The 21539-nt window shown below is 36.1% G+C and overlaps 1 protein-coding gene across 1 annotated transcript in view; it reads left to right on the forward strand.

The window, feature by feature from the left end:
* The window catches only part of PPFIA2 (PTPRF interacting protein alpha 2), a 338047-nt gene that overhangs the window by 2429 nt on the left and 314079 nt on the right, over positions 1-21539 (forward strand). The window contains exon 2 of the mRNA XM_075057802.1: positions 8328-8578. Within this exon, the coding sequence (XP_074913903.1) occupies positions 8330-8578 (249 nt within the window). The 5' untranslated portion in view covers positions 8328-8329. The remainder of the gene's footprint in view (positions 1-8327; positions 8579-21539) is intronic.

Below are 21539 nucleotides of genomic sequence, written 5' to 3' on the forward strand. Positions count from 1 at the left end.
CTGAGCAAGGGAATTGTAATGTCTGCTCTGTGGCTCCTGATGAATCTAAGAAACAGTGTTTGTTTATTAACAGTAAAATGCTGGTGACTTAAAGTAAATGCATATTTCATTGAGGAATTGCTTTACTTACATTCAGAATACCAGGTGAAGTGGCAAACTTTTTACTGCAGAGATACTAAGTTTAGTATCAATGGATCTTTTGTTTTTCTTTTTAAAGAAAGAGAAACACATTTAAAAAGTCTTATTTTTGTTGTCTTAAATCAGTCAAGCATAGCTTTAATTAAGTTGTATTACTACAGGGCAAGTCAGCTTTTTTCTGGCAAAGGAACAAAAAATTTCTCTTTTTTCCTTTGAATAAAGAGGTATATATAATGCATGTTTAGGTATTAATGAGGCATATGTCACCTTGCTAAGCCCTTTCCCTCCACTCCTTCCTCTTCTTTGCAATCTTGGCTGTATGGGAAGTATTGCACAGAATAATGTACATGAGGGCTTATTCTGTTATCATGGTATTCTGTGGTCTTGAAGATATGGGGCAGAAGTGTTTAATTCACCACTTGCAGTTCCTAGCACCCACTGAAAGAAATTCCAGGTCCATCAGTGTTCTCTTGGATGCCTGTGTTCCCTCATATTTATTTAACTCGGTGTGCCTTCAGTCATATCCTGATAGAGCAAGATGGCTGCCACTTAATAGTGGGTTGCTGCTACTGTAGTTATCAGGCCTGTTCCTCACTTCCTCCTGAGGACCAGGATGGTTAATGAAGGTCTTCATTATCTGTTCCCTCTTCACTTCCATTCATCCCTCAACTCCTTTTCTGACTCAGTTTTCTGGTGGCAACAGCCTGCAGTTCTCTAGTGGCCCAAAGAGCTGCATGACTTGCTGGATGCATGGTTGGGCACCACTGGTATAATTAAGTAGGATTTGAGGTATCAAATTAGGAAACCAAATTGGATGCCTGAAGTACTCCTCCTTCATCTTTTCCTCCTTCTTTCATGTGACCAGTGTCTTGGTAAAGAAATCCATAGTAAATTACTTCAGTGGGAATTTACTCAGACTCTGCAAAGCCGACTCCTGATAGCTGGTTACAGATTTCTGAGTTTACTCAACACCATGTATCTTTCCTGTGAGAAGCAAGCAAGTCTGTGTTTCTTGTTTCTTGGGTTTGTTTGGGGGTTGGTTGGTTGGTTTGATTGGTTGACTGTTTTTTGAGAGGATGGTGTTAGGAAAGCTTTTTTTTCCCTGATGTGAGTATGATGTGTTCCTATTTTTACTTATCATTAATGGCATAGCCAGAAAACTTCCTAAATGTACCAAGCACCTCATGCCTTTACATATGTTGTAAACATTGACTTGATGACAGATTATGACCTTGAATAGGAACAACTTCAATGTTGGAATTTTGGGGAAAAAATATTTATATGTACTGTTTGTTCCCTTTAGAAGGAGCATATACCATTATGTACTGTCATACTATACACATGTGTTCCCCTGCCAAGCTAGGCTTCAGCAGCTTTTCAGTCTTTATTCTAAAAATATTTTTTCGTTATTTGCTTTACTGTGATTCACTGGGTAAGTAAAAAAAAAATAAAGCATTAAAATCTTCCTTCAAACCTTTTGAAAGAATATAAGTGAGGCCATAAAAGTTGAATTATAAGACTTTTCAAACTTTTAAATTTAAAATGTTCTGAGAGGTGGCATTTTATCATCCCATATAATATTTTAGTTTCTTTTTTTGTGTATATTTTCTGACAAACTGAAATTGCCTACATTTCCAAAAATAAGCAGATTTTTGTTTAAATTTGGTTGTCTAAAAAGTACGTGTTTGTTTCTCATCCTCATATGGTTATGTTTTCAGATTTCTCTGGTTTGTGGAGTTTTTGGGCAGGTATTTTTTTAATTATTTTTATTTTAATGTCACTCAGAGATCAGCACATTTAGTGTAAATAGCAATATCTGAAAATGTGGCCATACTTGTAATCAAGTGTAACTGAGTTTTATTTTTTAATGACAATTTTGTTTACTTTTTGTAGAAGTCTTCCAAGTATATAGAGGCCCAAATTCTCCACAAGGCAGCCCACCCTAATAAAATCAATATGGGGTGGGTTTTTTGTTGCGGTGTTTTTTTGTTTGTTTGTTTGGGTTGTTTTTTTTTTTTAATGCAATGAAATGAGCCACAATGTGGGGTTTTGGTTTTGGGCTTTTTTTCAAATTCCTCTCCAGCTTATTTAAATGTATATTAAATTTCAGAATCTCTCTGGTAAATAAGTGAATCTTTTGAACTTAAAGCTCTCTTCAGACAGACGGAGTTATTCAGTGTGGAAGGGATCTTTAAAGGTCATCTGTGCCAACCCCTTGCCCAATGCTGGGCCAAGTGCAAAATAAGAGGTTGCTCAGTGCAGGTTTGGAAAATAAAAAGAAGATTCAGTGATTGCTGTAAATTTCTGAAGTTTAAGGCAGGTATTTTCACACTCCAATTTTGCTTGTATTTTTATTGCATTAACCTGAAAATTGTAAGAGAAGTTACTTTGAAATTTAGAATTGTGGCAATGCAGTTCAAGCTTTGTGTTGTAAACTTCAGAGAAGGCATTCTGATGCTTCATGCACGTTGTTGTATGTCTTCACTCATCCTTCCTTTACTGTTACTGTCAGTTCTGACTTCTTTTTCCTTAATAGGACTCATCAAAGATATGTAACTGTAATTGCCTTGTAGTAGTTGATAGGAATGTATTGATTAGTGAGAGGAATACTACCCTGGGATAACAAAAATGTTAGCATAGGAGCTGGCACATGCAAACTGAATGGAGAGATTAAAATATATGCACAGACTCAATGAACATATTTTTGCATCTGAATTGCAGTGTGCACATGGAGTTGAATGAGGAACTAACAGCCTGTTACACTGCATAAGACTAATTCAGAAGAGCAGAGGGCTGGAAACTTCATCCTGACCTTTTATCTTTTGGGGCTGTCTCTGGTTATATAGTTATATACAGTCAATTGTATGACAGGGGAGCAGGGTCTCAAACCATTGGCTGATAAACACAATTAGACAACATGGAATATCCAGATGTCAGTTTATGACTATATTTGGTCTATCCAAAAATTATGGTTTAGAAAATCAAGTCCTATGAGCCTAACCAGTTTTTGAAGCAGTAAGAATGGAGGACAAAAAGGAAGTTTAAAGATGGTCCATTATTTATCCTGCTGAGTTCTGTTCTGAGTAGAATTGATATCTACATGAATTAATAAGAACTGTGTACTTGAGATGAATACCTGCCACATATGCATGGTCCATTATTCCTGAAATGTATATATATCCACAAAGTCTGGGATGCATCTGACCTCTCTATATGAAAATTGATTCATGCATATATAGTGAAATGTATCTGAGATATATCAAAAGTTCTGTAAACTCACAGATCAGCTACAAAAACACATGTGACATGGTAGGTCTAAAATGTAATAGAAGTGGGCCTGCCAATAACCTTATTCTGAGCCTTTAAAAACTGCAGCATTGAATGTGGCTCTGTCTGCCCTATAAATACAATTGAAAAAAAGCATATATTTTTCACAGAAAGAATGACTAATTCTGGTTATTTTACTAGCGAGATCACTTTCAGTGTCTAATGGTTGAAATCCTTCCTGTATAAAATACGCTTTAGCTTAACACAGATTTATGGTCTGCGATTAGTGGGGCAAGAATAGGTAGTTAAAATGATTCCTTCTGATGTCAGTATATGAAATATTTCAGTTGATTATATTATGAAACCAGAGTTAAAATTGTTGGGGTTTTGGCATTTTTTTTAATCACCAAAATTAGCTTTAAAATTTAAAATTACGTAGAAGGAAAATCAGAAGTTGCCCTCGTCCCCCACGGGAAATTTAAAAATACAATTAAAATTACTCAGGGTATGACCACATTAGCAATCAGACCTAACTGTTCATAGCAATACTATTTTTATTTTATGTTTTAATGTGAATCCCAGTTGTTTCCATCTACATTGTGTTGGCTTGGTTCTCTATGTGTTTTTGGTGTGTGCAAACTAAATTCCTTTCAGCTATAATTAAACTGGAAGCTTACTCTTAAATCTAATGTCCTGACCCCATGTGTGAACCACATCATCATGTGGTTAACCAAGGGTTGTCTAATACATACACACCATCAGAAGGCTCTGGAAACTTCAGGAACTCTTGTAACTCCCTGACGTGATTCACTTCCTATATAAAGATCCAAATGCATATGTGCCCTCCTATTTGTCCTTAGCTGCCAGTCTTCTACTACTAAGTTGTGATCAGTCTGTTTGCTGACACTGTTCCTCTACTTCTGTTGAAGTCCTTTCTCTGCTATACCTGCCCTAGCTTTTGTTGCAGCCCCTCTTGATGAACCTCCCTTTTTTTTTCTTCCTTTTAAAATTATTCAGATAGTCTCAGTATTTTGATTTCTTCCTGCTATTAAGCAGAAAATTCATAAAGGGTGCAGTAAGGTCCTGGGGAAGTGGCTCTGTTATTGAACATGTGCTGGAAGAAGGCCAACATTTCTTGGGAACAGTGTTACATGGTGGCAGCCTCAGGACATTGAAAGCATCCCATCTGCTGGCAGGTGTAAGAGTGATAAATGCCAGATAAAGTTTAAAAAAAGAAAAAAAAGAAAAAGAATGCTTTTCTAAAGGCAAGAACACACAAATCATAGTAAATCAGAACACCATGGCATATAGGTCTTTCACGAAGAACTATAAGAAATCTTTCTCTGGGAGCCGCACAACAAACCTGCAGTTGTTTGAAAGTTTGTTTCTGTCTTTCTGGGTTGATGACCCAGGAACATCCTGAGAAGCTGGGTTCCCTTCAGAGTTGTTCTGTGGGTCCTTGTTGTTGGCTCCCACAAAAGATCCATGTGAGGACATGGCCCAGGATTCCCGTTTCCCCTGCTCCTCACTGTTGCAAGTATCAATGCAGCCCTTTCTGGCACACCCTACCAGTATTTCTGATCTGGCCCAGGTTAGCATACTGCTTTTTGATATTTGCCTCCAAGCTGAGGGTGGGGAAAGGGAGAGGATGCATGTGGTTCCAATGGAATAATGGTATTGATTTCCGAACTGCTGGAGAGCAACGTACATCACCAGTGTGACTGCAAGACCTGCTGTACCTTTTAAAGATTCTCCTGGGGCTGTGAGCTGTGGGAGAAAACTTCCAAATAGCAACTGCCTACATCAGGAACTGCCCACCTGTTCCCTGCCTTCTCTACGGTCTTACTCGTAGTCCAAGTTTGTTACTTGTGCCATGTCAGGATAGTGCAGCCCAGGCTTTCAAATTAAGCACACTGCATGGTCCGCTCCCCTCCCTGCATGCAGCAGCTTAGAGGGTGGAGAAGACATGGTAATAGTGCCATGAGCATTCAACCCATGGGTTCCATTGCTGCCCCACAACCACTTGTATATATGGCTTCCTGCATCCCTGTAATGACTGTAGGAGGAGATTTTCTATCTAGTTTGAATACAAGATGCTAAGGTAGCAACAGCTGTCTGCACAGAGGTTTCCTTACCTGTTTCCACACACACACCAGCATGCATGAAAAACTGCACCACTCTCACTCTGCCACTGCCTGTGAGTAGTGGTAGTGTATGCTGTGGTCTTCAGACCATAAACTTGATCTGCATGTGCAGGAGGTAATTTCTTGAATGATGGAAGTTCACCAGTGAGAATCCCACAGGGCAGGAAGTTTGCCCTATGAAATGTTGATGATCATGAGGCAGGAAAGGTTCAGTGACAATCTGAAGTGTTTTCTTTAGTCTTGAAGATTGGGCATGCAGAGACCTTGGTCTCTGGCCACCTGCTGCATATGGAAATGTTATGATTGAACTGAGCAAGTGGCAGATGGCCTTGGATGTTTTAGTTATCCCTTTGCTCACTGTGAACTTGACCATCCCAAACTGGTTAGCCACAGGTGGGACCTGGTGGAGACACTCCACAGAGTGATGGCCACTTGCCAAGTGCAATGTACTCCCACAGCATTGTGAGAGGATCGTGGAAGCAAGACAGTGCCTCCCCCCAGCTGATAGTCCCACAGCTTGAGGTATCTGTGGACAGTGGGCAAAGCAGTTACAACAGCAAGAACTCCCCAAAAGCTGTTCTGCCTCTGCAGAGAAATTGAAGTGTAGGAGGATGAGTACTCATTTATTCAAACCATCCTTCTGCTGGTGCAGCTGCAGAGTTTAGTCACTCCCCATCTGTGGTGCTTCACAGTACACACTGTCCATACTCAGAAGAGGAAGTGGTAGGTACCATGAAGGTCAGTTGCTAATGGTGCAAATATTTTTAATCTTGAAGCTTTTTATGGCAATGGAGGCACTGATGTATTAACCTCATATCAGTATGAAAGGACATTGTGGTACTTGCTAGCGGAGCCTGTAGTTTAGGAGAGGCAAAGGTTTCTGGAATAGAAACTTTTGAACCTCATGTGTAATGGAGATATGCAGCATCGAATTAGATAATCCTGAGTAAATATACCTGACCTAAATATATTGGAGATGTGAGGAACTTTTCAGTGTCTATCACTTCAAGCTATTAACTGCTTCTCTTGCACCTCATTAATTACTAAGTGGATAATAGCCACAAGCAACCTTTACCTTGCCTCCAGTCTGCTTTAAAAACAGGACCAAGACCTACCTGAAACCTCAGTAGTGAAGCTATTGCTTATGAAAGCTATGCAGTAGTAGCTGATAATTCATGCTGAAATACCAATGTTTGATGCCAACTTTGCTAGTTACCTTATCTGCTGAAAAAGTGAAAATTAAGAATACTAAATTCTGCATGAACATTCAGAATATGATCAAGACCAGCTAATCTGAGTGAAGCTATTTAATTTTCCCAGTAAATCTTAGTAGCATTAGCACAAGGCTTGTTTGTGACTTATAGGAGGAGTTTGTTTTAATGAATTAAGTACAGGTGTCTTAGCTCCTTTGTTCCCTGGTGTATGGCCTGTCTTTAAATTACATTCTGTAACAGCTAGATCTTCCATTTTTCATAAATTCCACTTTCACCAGTTCATTTTCCTACTTTGGAAAGCAGACCAGATTTAAGAATATGTAGAGCTAATCTGTCGTAATATTGAGAGGGAAATGGTGAGAATGTTACACAATGGCACACTTAACAGTGGAAGTGTGTCAACTGCATGTATTGTAGAAAAAGTTCATGTCCAGAAGGTCCACAGCAAATTCCTAAGTAAAATATTTTAACTTCCAGTAGATGAACCAAAAGCACCTTGATCCCACTTGCTGAGATAAAAGGCTTCCAATAGTTACTACAATAACAGTTTCCAGAAATTAACCCTTAACTATGTATAAAGTTATATCTGCTGTACTTCTTCAGTCATACTAGATCTTCAGTCATACTAGAAAACAGTTTCTGATTCTTTGGGTGACTGTCATTGGGTAGATATCATCTATTATTAACACAGTCTTTTTATTTAAAAAAAAAAAAAAAGAGCTTTGAGACCTGTCATATCTTTGTTTTGTTTTGTTTTGTTTTCCATCTACAGAACCCAGTATCTCATAGCATAAGTTTCTCCACATACACAAACTGAGGTTTTGAGATATACATAAGAAGCCTTATAATTGAAGAATGGGACTAGGCGATATTATTCACTCTGCTCAGGACTGTTTTTAGGAAGGAAACAACAGTGATTCTGTCCCTGGTAATTCAATTTGCACAAGATACCACAGGGATGGTAATTAGCAGAGAGTTTCTAGTTCTTGACCTCTTACTGAACGAGCTCACTGGAGAATAATTTCCCCTAAGGGTGGGAATAACTAGATAGAAAAATAGATTAACCTGGCATTGTTAAGGCAGCATGATACTGGATCGATGGTTAGCCTGAGCTGTACTGTAGAAATGCCTAGAGCAGGACAAACTCTGGCAATTAATGGCAGCTACTGGCATCAATACCAGCAATTCAACAATGACATTAAGTAAGAGAGGGCAGAAAATCAACAAGAAAGGAGACTACAATTGCAGAGGAAGTCTTTTCTGTCATTTTAAGAGAGCATTATTTGCAAAACTATTAATTTAAAATATTCTGTTACCCTCTGTCTCCTTCCAGTCATTCTTCTCTCAGTTTAGAAAGCACATTCAAAGTCTTTGCTGTGTGGAATTAATCACTGTATTTAATCCCTGTCTATCAACCATCTGATTAACATTGAAAGCACGAGGTTGAAAGAGGGAACAATGCAATAATCTACTGTGTCCATATGACAGAGTACATTCCTCTTATGAAAGCCCCTCAAATGTTTTTCTACTGAAGAGCTTTTCCTTGATTTGTGTTTTTTTAAAGAAATGATGTGTGAAGTGATGCCAACGATAAACGAGGACACCCCGATGAGTCAACGGGGGTCCCAAAGCAGTGGCTCGGACTCAGATTCTCACTTTGAGCAGCTGATGGTGAACATGCTGGATGAAAGGGACCGTCTCCTTGATACTCTTCGGGAGACACAGGAAAGCTTGTCACTTGCACAGCAACGCCTACAGGATGTCATCTATGACAGAGACTCCCTCCAGCGACAGCTTAACTCAGCCCTGCCTCAGGTATGTAGTTTATAAAGATATTTTTTTTTAGGTTCACTGATTTTCTGCTTAATGCCCCTTACTTTAACCGTAATCAATATTTATTCCTTGAGGCCCAGATTCTGCTCATGTTGAGGTTGGCTGCAGAACTCCTATAGATTTAATAGTACCTGGTTTGACCTCTTTGGGGCCTGTCTTCTCTTCAAAGTTAAGAGTAGGAGTAATGCTGTTGACTTCAAGGAGAGCAAGATGAAGGCCTGTAGCTACTGGTTCTTTTGGCTGTTGCTCTAGCATTTACAACAGATGAGGGATCATTTAAATTAAAGACCTAATGGTGGGAATGAAGAAAAAACAATGAGGATATGTCCTGCAGACTCTATTCCAGATAAGATTTTCTAACTAGTGTTACAATAAATAAAACTAGCTTATGTAGGTTAAATAAGGTACTACACAAAACCACAGAAACAACTGATAACTTAATATTTTTATTCATTTATTTTAAAAATAGTTATATAAATTTCTTTATCTAAAATTACCTTGGTCTTTTTTAGGAACTGCAAAATTAATGTCTTCATTTAAAATAATAGTATGATATTATATTTCAATATTATATATCAATATAACATTATTTTTCAATATACTAGAATTAAAAGCAAAGAAACATCTTAGTTCAGTCAATATACCTGGCCAGAGGTTTGAAATATACCATGATTCAAAACATAGTTTTTTCCCCATGTTATTTTCTTTGCGTCTTCCAACTGTCACTTAATAGAGAATTTGATTGTAGCCATGAGGGCCTGGGCATACTTACCTGGGCAAAGTTGTATACCTGTTAAACAGTGGTTAGAGACGAAGACAGATTCAGCTGTGTGATTGGAATAAGGAGGTGGTAAGGATTAATCAAATGAGTGAGAAAGTTCTAAAGATAGGAAAAAGGCACCCACTGGAGTAGGGAACAGAAGCAGTTGCTTAAGGGCTAACCCCAGCATGCTATTGGAATATCTTGGGGTAGGGCTGAAAAAGAGAGAGGGAGACTGTAATAATTTGAAGAATAGCATTAGCAACTTTAGTATGAGCTCCAGGCAATAAGAATGGCTGCACTGGGCTTGGGTCAAACAAAAAGGAGTAGCAGTGATCTTGATATACAGTAAAATCAAGGGGTTTTTTTGTTTTTTTTCTAATTTGTGGGCAGTTGAGCTTTTCTTCCACTGGTGTCTCTTCATAGAATAATGTAAAAGAATAAGTGAAAGACAGCATAGATCCTTTATTCAAAGTTTTATTGCTAGAAATCTGAAGAATAGAGGAGGTTCTGCATCTGTGAACCCCCATTCAGTGTGCCACGTAGCACAGAGGCACTCTCCACTCAGCCCATGGTGAGGTATTTCTGTTGAGCACTAGCAGGTGTCTAAGCCTTAATGTTTGTTTCTCACATAAGCAAAACTGCTAAAATGCAGGAGACTACCTAAGGAAAATAATATTCAGCATAAATGCGATACAGAGCCTAAAAGAAACAGAAATTCTAAGGAACTGGATCATGACATGATTTTGATCTTCATTTCTTCTAGTAAATGTTGGTGTTGTATGTTTTTGAATGATAGCCGTACACCCCCTAAAAGTAATTGATTTGTCACGTGAACACTTTGCACTACCATGGACCATTAAGAATGGGTATTTCAGGTAGCATTCATCCATGTATCTAAGTAGAGATGTGGGTTTCCCATATGAGGAACTGTGTGACATACTGCTTACACTTTAAAGCACAACCAGATTTTTTCCTATCAGTTAGGTTGTCTGGTTCTTCATGTAAGTAATTCAATTCTGTAGAAATCTGTTTCTATAAGTACAGAGCACTGGCCTAGTAATACAACTTTCTAGTAATAACAGCCTTCCAAGAAAATAACTTATGACTGCCATACTATTTAGCTTCCTTTCTGGACTTGAGATACTCTACATAATACTTCTGTCTTTTCTTTTTTGTTTATAGTTTTATTAATGGCAAGCTTGCATTGCTAGCTGCCTGACATAGCCCTATGACAAAATGCTACCCAGTACTTTTATCATGGAGAGGAAGAATTCTGTGTTCACTTGATTTAAGAGAAGAATACATAAGTATACAATAACTATATGATAATTATTACTTAGTTATAACCTGACATCTAATGAGGCTTGCTTTATCAGAATACATTTCTTTTAGCTCTTGATTTCTTGAGTGTTTTTCAAAATTCTGTTATTTCTTAGCATTTACATAGTGCTTTGCATGTAGAAAGTGTGTATTGACACAGTTACATTCTGAAGCATTTTTGTTAGGACACTGGTTTTTGTCTTAAACAGTTGAAAATATGATCTGAAAAAATCATTGCACTTTTCATAAATAGAATCTGAACAAAAAGAACCTGCATGAAAACTGGGGTAATGTCTGACTGGAAATAGGAAATATGAAGCTTGAGGTATTAGTTAATGCTGTTAGAGCTACAGCTGTTAATGCTGTAGCCAAAATGCAAAATATGACTGTAGATGGCTCTAGGTTTTTATACTGATCTATGCTGTGACAGAACAATGTATAGTTAACTACATATTTCGAATCTGAGTTAAAAAAATATAGTTGTCTTGCTAATTTCTATCATTGAAGTAATTTTTATTTCCATTAGATTAGCAGTCTTAACTTTATGAACATCTATCTTTAACTGAACAGCTATGTTTAAGGAAGGAGGGAAAAAGTGAGCAGGCAATTACAGACCTGTTAGACTAAATGTAATAATAGAGAAGACTTTAAAACTTATTTTGGAGGAAAAACTAATAATAAGTCAAAAAGTTAACCTAAAAATATGACCAGGGTTTACCAAAATTATCTTTATACAGAATAACTCAACATCACTGTTTGGTACCAGAACTGTTAGACTACGGAACTATGATATCCCTAAAATAGGTATCTTTTGAAGTGGCCCCATTTAAATTACTAGTAGATGTGAAGTGAGTAAGAAAAAGTAAGATAATTAGTAAAGTAAGTAATAGAGAGAGGAAAAATTTTCACTTACAGTGATTGACAGGATGGAAGCAGACTGGTAGTAGTAGTTGATTAAGAAGGTGTTTTGGGATCAGTTTTTGTTAATTTGAGCACAAGAAGGAGGAGCATGCTAGTGGAAATTTTCGATGACACAAAATTGAGTTGAACAGTCAACTAACGGAATGAGTATGATAGTACACAAGAACAAGAGTAACAGAGGTGGGATGATATTGCATGGTACAAACATGAGGGCCTTATATCTAGCAGGTGATAACAAAAATTTATGTTCCGACCTTTTAGGTAGCAGTAGTAGAGAGGGAAAATATACGTGATACAACGGCTGTAGGCAGCCAGCGGGAGGTGGGTGTAAAAAAGGCAAATATAATTCTGAAATGTATTATGTAAGAGATTTCTATTAGAAGTACATAAGTATTAAGGGGTGGTTTGAACCTTATTGCCTGGGTTTTGGCTTAGTAGTGACTGAGAGCCAACTTCAGGCTGGAAGAGATTCAGAAAAAGACTGCTAGAGCAAAGAGGCAATAACATCTTCTGCGTGAAAAGACTAATTGAAGTTTTCATACTTCTGGGGAAAACTGAGTTGAGAGGGAATATGAGTGATTTTGTAAATTCTCCTGGAGAGGCAGGAAGATGGAGTGACTAGGTAAAGATGAAAGAAATTCTTTAAGCCAAAAATAATGTTGATGGAGGAAAAAATGAATATAGGGTACCATGACTAAAGATGTATCATTCATCAGAAGAAGGTCTTGAATTATCAAGGAATGACATTCAGAATTCATCTTTCTTAGACAAAGACAGGGTGAAAACCCCAAACTGTTTTCAAGATGAAGCTGGTGTGAAAGACATTATATATCATAGTACCTTTGGTTAACCTTTGAACTTGACCCAGAACACCCCTCCCTGTTCTTTATTTCAGACTTCACTGTGGAGCAATTCTACTTTGTGTGGGGATCATTCACACAAAGAATGAAACACGAGTCTGAATATTTTTACTAAAACTATTAGAATTACGTGGTAGTACAGTTAAGTTGAGAAGTGTTCTTTGTGTAATAGGTCTTCTGATAATAAGAATCTAGTTCACAAGTGATCTTGTTTATTCTTCCCAAAGCTGCCTGTTGACAGTGGAAGCCTCTAAGAAAAGTGTATTTGGGTCTGCACTGCATGTTCCCTTACAACAGGATTTATTGTATTTAGATCATAAATCTTGAGTCCAGCAAAAAAATAATAATTGCTAGATACAGTACAACTCTACTGTAATGGGGAAGCATAGGATCTAAATACTTAACAGTATGGTTTTATTTTATTGGAGTAAAATTAGGTCCTTTATTGTAGCATTAAAAAGTGCTCTACTAAAAAGGTTGGTAACTGTAGTTCGAAACTGTAACTCCTGTTTTGAGTGGTAGGAAGAGGAGAATGTTCGGTTACATCTTTCTCAGGCAAATTTCACCATAATCTTCTCTAACCTAAATTGTCTAGAAAATGTCATCTATATTAGTTGTTGTGTAAACAAACATTGAAAAAATACAATTTATGTCATTGTAAGACTTAAAATGAATCGTAAGAATCATAAGAGTTATTGTAAATGTGCTCTGATAAACAATGCTGAACTAGGCTTGTTTTGTGATTGGTTTGTTTCTTTTAGTCTTTCAAAAATAAGTTTCAAAGTGTGGAAGATGCTGAGGTATTATTTATATGAAGATGTTCATAGGTCATCAGTCTCTAGTCAAATATGTGTATTTTGTTCATTAATAATGTACTTGCTCAGTGATTTACTTAGAAATTAATCTGATATTCACATAATCATAAAACGGGTGAGGTTGGAAGGGACCTCTGGAGGTTTCCTTGTCCAATCAACCCTTCTGCTCCAGCAGGGTTACTAAGAACAGGCTGCCCAGAACTGTATCCAGATGGCTTTTCAGTATCTCTGAGGGTAGACTCCATAACCTCTCTGGGCAACCTCTGCCAGTGCTCAGTCACCCTTAGAGTAAAAAGCGCTTCCTGATGTTCAGGAGGAACCTCCTGTGTTTCAGTTTGTGCCCATTGCCTCCTGAATATTATATTACCAGAAACAGGGATAACAATGTGGCCCAGGCCTGTGGCTGTGTGAGATGATGTAGAACAACCTTGCAAGCACTTTAAAAGACTTTAAGATGCTGGAATGGATCCTGATGATTGTCAAAGTCAGAAAAAATTCTCTGATAATTGTCAGTCTCTTTCTCCTATCCTGCACTGGGAATTTAGCTAGACATTGCTGGGTTCATTATTAAAGGATTGATGAAAATGTGTAAGATCTTTTCACTCTGATGAGTGAGTTACTTTCAGTTTGAATCTGGACTAATAGCAGAATTATACTGTGGATGATTCTGAGAAAATAAATTCCAAATTAAGTTTTCAAACACAATGGCTTGATTTTCAATTTGAATGTTTATATAATTTTTATAAAAAATATTAAATTCTTTTAAAGTCCTTTGAATCAAAATAAAATATTGACACTTTATCTTTTTTTTTACATTGATATTAGAAGTCAATGATATTGCAACAATTTTTTTGGAAGTTTTGTGCTTATTTCATAAAAATAATTTTTAAATTTTAAATGTTGCTACAGAGCTTAGAGAAATGCTGTTGCAAGGCTGAAAAGCCTGTGATAATCACAATTTGAAAGCAAACTTCATGGGTAAAATATTGTTCCAATTGAAAATGGTAGATCATGACCTGCATTCATTGACTAGTGCTTTGATATTTACAGTAATACATTGATTTTGTTCAGTCATTGAATAAAAAATCTGGGTTTAGAGAAAATTAATAGATGATCGAAATGTCATACTATTGATGACATTGCTATACTTATGCTGATGTTTTCAAGTGGGTAAAAGATGTTGGTACATAGTTTTTGATGCTTCAAAGAATACATAAAGTATCTAATTCTTTATTTACCAAACCTTCCCTTTGTGTGTTTTATCTCCTTTACTGGGCAGTTGCTGGATTTTTCTAAAGAAGGTCTAAGTTCTGATTTCACTAAACATTTATGTTAGCAGATTTTTTTTTTTACATAGCTATAGTTCTTGTGTTCTGATGATTGGAATCTGCACCTATGCTATGTCTTTTATAGTACAATTCATTCTGACTAATAAAGCTGTCTAAAAGTTAAGCATTCAGTCTTAATCATATAGAATCTTTCTGTAAGAAAATAGGAAGTGCCCTTCAGAAAGGGCAGTTAATTCTGTAAGATGGGTAGGGTGAACCAGGAAATGCTCTGGTTTTGTTTTGTGTTTTCCTCATGACTACAGAGCCTTAATGCCTAGCTTGGGTGGTTAACTTTTAGATAGCTAAACTTACATGAGGTGAATTCTTCTGTGCATGGGTATAAAAACCCTAAATTTAAAATGGACCTTTTAAAACTACAACAGTCTAAATATGCTATTCTTTGGTAGAGATCATAGAGTAATTTATACTGAGAGGGACTGTTGGAACTCAAGTGGTCCAAACCCCCTGCAAAGCGGGGCTAGCTATCCAGGCCTAGGAAGAGGGTGTTACTGAAATACATATTAATTTATTTCCCAGAATCATAGAATAGTTTGGGTTGGAAGAGACCTTTAGAGGTCATCTAGTCCATCTGAGACAGCATATTCCTCTGAGAAACTGTACAGCAATAATAAACAATTCTGTTAACGGTGGCTAGCAAACAAATGTGTAACTTTTCATTTGATGAAATATTTAATAAAAATTTACAACTTTATGAAAGACCTTCTAATATTACATGTACAATAGAAAAATTGACTTGCCTGTTTCTATACTAGCCTCTTTAGAATTTTATTGAAAGTATCTTTACTATGAATCTTTACAACAGACAGGGAAGCATCCAGTACCAAAGAATTAAAGTCACACTTTCTTCTTAGTCTTGATAGGGAACATGGAGGGGAAATGGCTCCAGTTTGTTAATCTATTTTTATTTAATTTTTTTATTTCCAGCACCTTCGAGTGTATTGTGATTCCAGTGGATCTCTCTGCTGGCCCTCTAACTACCTAGCTCTAATTGAAGTAGAAATTCTTCAAAATGTAGCAAATTTTTTTTTTTTTCCTCTCTCTAATAGAAATTATCATTAGCACTACTTTATAATCTGTTCTTTCTGAATATAGATAGTAGAATTGTTTGGGGTGTGGGACTGCAATGATAAAAAGAATCCTTTGATATCCCCTAGTACCCCATAGATTTCAGCTAAACTCTAATTGTTAGCTACAATAATTCAGTAATAAAATCAGTAATAGAAATATACTGGTAATCATTAAGGTTTTATTTCATCTAATAAGATACCACTTATTTAGAAATGCTTACTGGAGGCATGATAAAAGGGAAAATCCAAAGAGGGAAATGTAATGACCTTGTTTTATTGAACCAGTTTATGTAATTTGATCAATATTAAGCTTTAATAGGATTGTGATTAGACAATTTTGTTGATAGCCTTGCAGTTTCTTCCAATACTGATGAACAATGAATGTTTTACTGCCAGGGACAAGAAAGGTATAGGAAGACAACAGTAAGTCAGTAGGGCCTTATTCTGAGGTTCTATTTTCTGTTTAAATGTGTGTGCATATAGTGCATAGATACAAAATAGTGACATACATACAGATACATATAGTGACATAGATACAAAAATAAAATAGCCCACCAGAAAAAAATAAACAAATTTTTAAGTAATTGAAAAGAATTTTTGTTCCTTTAAGATTGGGCACTTGCTAAGCAATTTCAGGTATTTGCTGTTTGGGTAGAAATAATAGTTTGACCCACAGTATTGTCCTTAAAATAGCTCTTCTTGTGATGAAGATGGAATGATGGCTTTCTTCCTGTTTTATTTCTTTCTGGCTATGCTGAAGAACATAGAGTACGAATGGCATCCTGTATATTTGAATGAATAATCAGTACTTTTTTTGAGGTACTAAAAACCTTTGTATGATGGGCTTTTGTAAGGTCTCCATCAATTTTTTTTCATATTGCAAGATAAAACATTTTTTTCTCACATTTCCACAGAGTAGTTTAAAAAGAATTCCAAGAAGTGAAATGGAGATCCTATCCCATGTGTCTGAGGTGGAGGTTCCAAGTTTTCTGTCTCAGAAGTCCAGTGAGGCACTTAGTATTCATGTGTGAAAATTAAAGCTTAATCCAGTGCTTGTTGCTATCTCTAGGAGATTTCCACTGTCTTAAAGAACAGTTGTTCAGGCTACTAAATAAAAATGTCTTAATTGTCAGGTGTTCTGAACCCATGCAGTTCCCATTAAAGTCAGTGCAAGTAGCAAGTCTTTGTGACTTCCAAAATCAGTTTAGATTACTAAATATGAACATAAATATTTTCATAAACAAATTGGAATGATGCTTTTTCTGCTAGTTTTTCTCAAGTTTATCTCTAGTTTATCTCAAGTTTATCTCGATTGTTTATCTCAAGATATGAAAATTAAGGGAACCATATTGATATATATGCAAAAGGCTAGGTATTAAACATAACTATTATTAATTCTAGTAGAGTAAATATAGAGGTAAGTACATTTTGTTAGAGGATCTAAATGTATCATGGAGAGACAGAGCATCTGGAATTCAAAGGAAACTTGGCATTATTAAGTTAAAAAGGTTTAAGTGGAAGACAATGCTGAAATATTAGTTATGTCCAACCTTAGAATCATGTAGGAAAGATTTTAAGTGTTACCTTCCTGAGGTAGCATGTATGCAGAACATGTATACATGGCTGTTCTTTTTCTACATAAAAGCAAATAAAAGTTGTTTGCATAGTCTTAAATACCATTTTTATGATGGTTGACAACTCCTAACTAATATTATCTGTCAAAACACAGACTGACTGTATCAGTGGTGTAAGTAGGACAATGCTTTTAGCTGGCTCCTCTCTAAACTGTCTTTTTTTTTTAAACTGCCAGCGTATTCCCAACAGAGCACAATCATAGGTATAATTGTACATACAAGTAGTTACTTGGATTCTTTTCAAGTATGAGTTTATTTCCTTGCTCTTGTGAAGTTCTGTGTATTCAGTAGCGTGTTGCAAATATTTATAAGCAGGAGATTTTCTCTTAAAAGCTGTGGACTTTGTAATAAATACTTGATGACGGAAGAAGACTGATGTGACAGTCCAGCAAAGAAAAAGCTGGGATATGAGAAAAAGGACAGAAACATAAATATTTAGAGGAGGAGGAGCATGTGGTCAATGCCTGAAGCTAGCAACAAGACTATGTACTCCCATTTCACTATATCTGCTTCATAATCATTGCTATCAATTATTTTAGCTTGAACCAGGCACATCAACTGCTACATTAACTATTGATGGCTCATTATCTGAATGCTTGTAAAGACACATGACTGAATAGGAGATAAAAATGCGATGGTGCTGGTCAGCAGATTAGAGCAGAGATGGTTATCCAAGTGCTTGTAAATGAAGCTGTTGCCATGAAAATTGTAGACACCATAGTTTCCGTAACAGCTATAGTCATGTGGTTTTTTCTAGTTTTCATAACAGCTATAGTTGTAACAGCTATAGTCATGCCTGACAGTGTTTCAAGAGGCATTTGGACAATGGCCTTAATTATATCCTTTAACTTGGTCAGCCCTGAAGTGGTCAGGCAGTTGGACTAGATTATTGTTGTAGGTCCTTTCCAGCTGAACTATTCTATTCTGTTCTACAGTGAGGAAAAACTGGAAAAAATAAAAGCAATTTTATAAAGCTTAACTCTTATGGGATACTCTTTGCTCATGTCCTTGAAAGTGGACGGTAGAGGCTCAGACATCATCCAAGAACAGCACATCAGGACAAAAATTGAAGACAAAAATGTAGCTTCTGGAAAATACATATTCCTTTTTTAATACTTTCTCTGTTAAAAGCAAAGCAAATGCAAAATATTTAAGAATCAGCTTTTAGAAGTGTCTTAGGCTATCTTCTATATTAACAAATATTTGCTTAAACTAACAAGTATTTGGTCAAAACCATAAAATGATGTTAGGAACATGATTTTTTTCTAAAGTACACATAATTTAACTCTCACTGAAGTCTGTGGAATTTTCCTGTTGACTCTGAAGAAAACAGGTTTGCTTGTATTCTTGAATGTGTATCTTTCACATGATCTGCAGGAATCTGAACTTCTATGGGTAGAAGTTAAGGGCCAGGTAGAGCAGTAACCTTATTTTATATAATATAACATTTCTATAGTCTACTCAAGAATCTGCTCGAAATCATTTGCTGACTATATCTTATCTTTAAGTGTGTTTTTTCCTAGTTAGGATCAGATTATGTTTGTTTGGGTTTTTTTAATTATTCTTGGTCTACTTCATTCTTCACCATGTATGAGTTCTAAAAAAACACCAATTATACTGTGACAGTCAATTTGTTATGACAGTCAATCATCTGTCAAAAGAGATAATATTAAATAAATCTTGGAGACCTACAGTAAGGTCCTCTGTTGTAGGTCAGTTTATTTGAAATTATGAAGTAACCAAAATTACAGATTTGGTTTTTCCCATATGTTTGGGTTTTTTGTGAAAGTCTAAGCAGAAGGGTATATAATGATAAAGGGAAGGAGTAATAATGAAAAGGTAATGAACAAGTAGATAAACCATACTTCTGCATCAAAGTGGTAGAACTTAGTAAGGAGGATAGAGTGAAAGACAGTCTGTGCAGGAAGTAAAGCCCTAGGCCAGAGTTCATGGAGGTCAGTACCGAAGTTTTTCCATTTATTTCAATCACTGATAGAACTAGTCCTTAAAGAGCAAGTAGTTAAGGAGCAAGCTGAGCAAAGAGCAGAGAGGCTGTGAATCTGTTCTCATAATCTTTTCACTAGCTGCTTGGCATTGAAGTTACGTCCATTAACAAATAATTGCATTATATATTTAAACAAGCGCACACAATAAAAAACAACCCTGCAGTTTTATTAGGAGAAATTCATCCCCCATCTTGGAACAACCTTCCTATCTATGATTCCTTTGGAGCCTGATCTTCTGCCTGAATAGCTCCCTGCGTGTCTACAGTTTCATGGGTTACCTGGAAGACCGGGCACATGCATGAGAATGCAGAGCTTCTTGAAATGCATGCAGTTACTTCTGAAGTTCTTTGGACAGTGTTTTAGACATATCCTAGTAAGTCAGGGAAGAAATATGCAGGGGCTTCTGGAAAACGTTTTGGTTAGGCATGATGGGGCTTCTAGAATACATTTTAGTTGGGCGAAACCATTTGTGATTGTTAATTTTTAGGTTGCCTAGCTAAGAAGATGTGAGTATTTGCACTGTGCCCATGTCAAAAGTGCTCCTTGACATTCTCACTATTAAAACAAGGCTCATGAGAGTATTTGAGTCCGCGGTGCAAAATTCTGATTTTTGTATTTTTTTGCAGTTATAAGGACAAATACGGTATAGGCATTGAACACTCTGAAGTAAGTACTACATTCAGAACATAGATTTTCTGATCTCCTGAAAAAAAAGTTACTGTTTCTTTGGTACTAATGAATAAAAGTCCCATCTGGACAAACGTGTTTTGGAGATGGAATTTGGAGATTATACACTAAGTTTGTGTATTATACTTCCTTTGCTTAATAGTATCAAATCCTGCATTGACAATGGGAATAATGAATACCCAAGACACTAAGAAATGCTGAACACATTTGCAATGTTTTCTTTGCTAAAAGGTGAAGGATGAATACTATCGTATATAATTGGTGCGTAAGCACATTGTTATACAACTTTGGTGAAAAAAGCATAGAAGACAGTACTTCTGAAATAATGAACACTAGGTAGATATAATTGTCCCTATTCAGTTAATTTGTCATTAGCAGTAAAATCTTGATATCAGAAGTATTCCAAGAAAAAATGAGATATTTTAAGGTAGAGAATTTCTTACTGTGCAGTAATTTATAGACATTCATATCGGATCCAGATACGTGACTATTATTTGACTTGCTGTTTGTATCTGCTATAAACTAGCACAAACTTTGTCAGCCAAAACATATTTAAAATTCTAATACTGGATAAGTGGAGAAAATGGACTTGACCCATTTCTTTATCCTGTTTTATTGAATATTCAACTAAGTTCTGTGGCTCATTTTCCTTTCCATCTAACTCTACTTAGGCTCTCAGCTATAACACAAATTTATCTGTCTTCTGTGTTAAGAAAAATGTGTATTTTTGTGTAGTCCCACTGATCCATTTTCTGTGTGAACTACTACTACTTCTGGCCACAACCATGGCTTGCCGTTATGAGCGTACAGTCAACAATATGGTATCTCATGTATTATATAGATTCCCTACAGAGACTCAATATTTGGATTGTGTGGGCAGATTTGAGGAGGTACTATTTATTGAAAATTGTAATTTCAAAAAATTTATTGTAAATTTCAAAAAATGCTTTTAAGAAGCAGCACAGTTTTTCACAAAATTGAACATGTCTGTGCATTTATAACTTCTCAGATTAATCTTCAGAAATAATACTGTCTATAGGCAGATGGGTTTGTTTCCATGCAAATAGAAAGTTCTGTGTACTTTATTAGGATCAGCGAAGATTATTTAGGAACCTACATTTAAGTTTGAAAGTTGATAATCTGACTTCCAAAATAAATGGTTACACAAGATCTCAAATAACCTGAATCAGACTTGCTAAAATGTGTACAGTTGCCACTAAAAATACAACTGTATATTTCTCTATATATTTCTAATTTCACTATTTCAGCTGGTTCCAATTCTTTATAATTTAGTCATGGTTGAATCTGAACCATACACTGACAGTTATTTTCTGTTTGAATACATCCTTGATAATTTTGCTTCTTACTTTCATATTACAGAGCTATGATAGCTAGTATTACAAGAAGATCAGTTACAATTTAAGGTAATAAAAAAATCAATGTTTTGAACTATGTTAGAAGATGCAGAAAAAGAAATTTGTTGTTGCTGGTCATTATTTGTATTCTCAGACATTATAGAAA

Source organism: Buteo buteo, chromosome 26, assembly GCF_964188355.1.
Source record: "Buteo buteo chromosome 26, bButBut1.hap1.1, whole genome shotgun sequence".
Classification (NCBI taxonomy): Eukaryota; Metazoa; Chordata; class Aves; order Accipitriformes; family Accipitridae; genus Buteo; species Buteo buteo.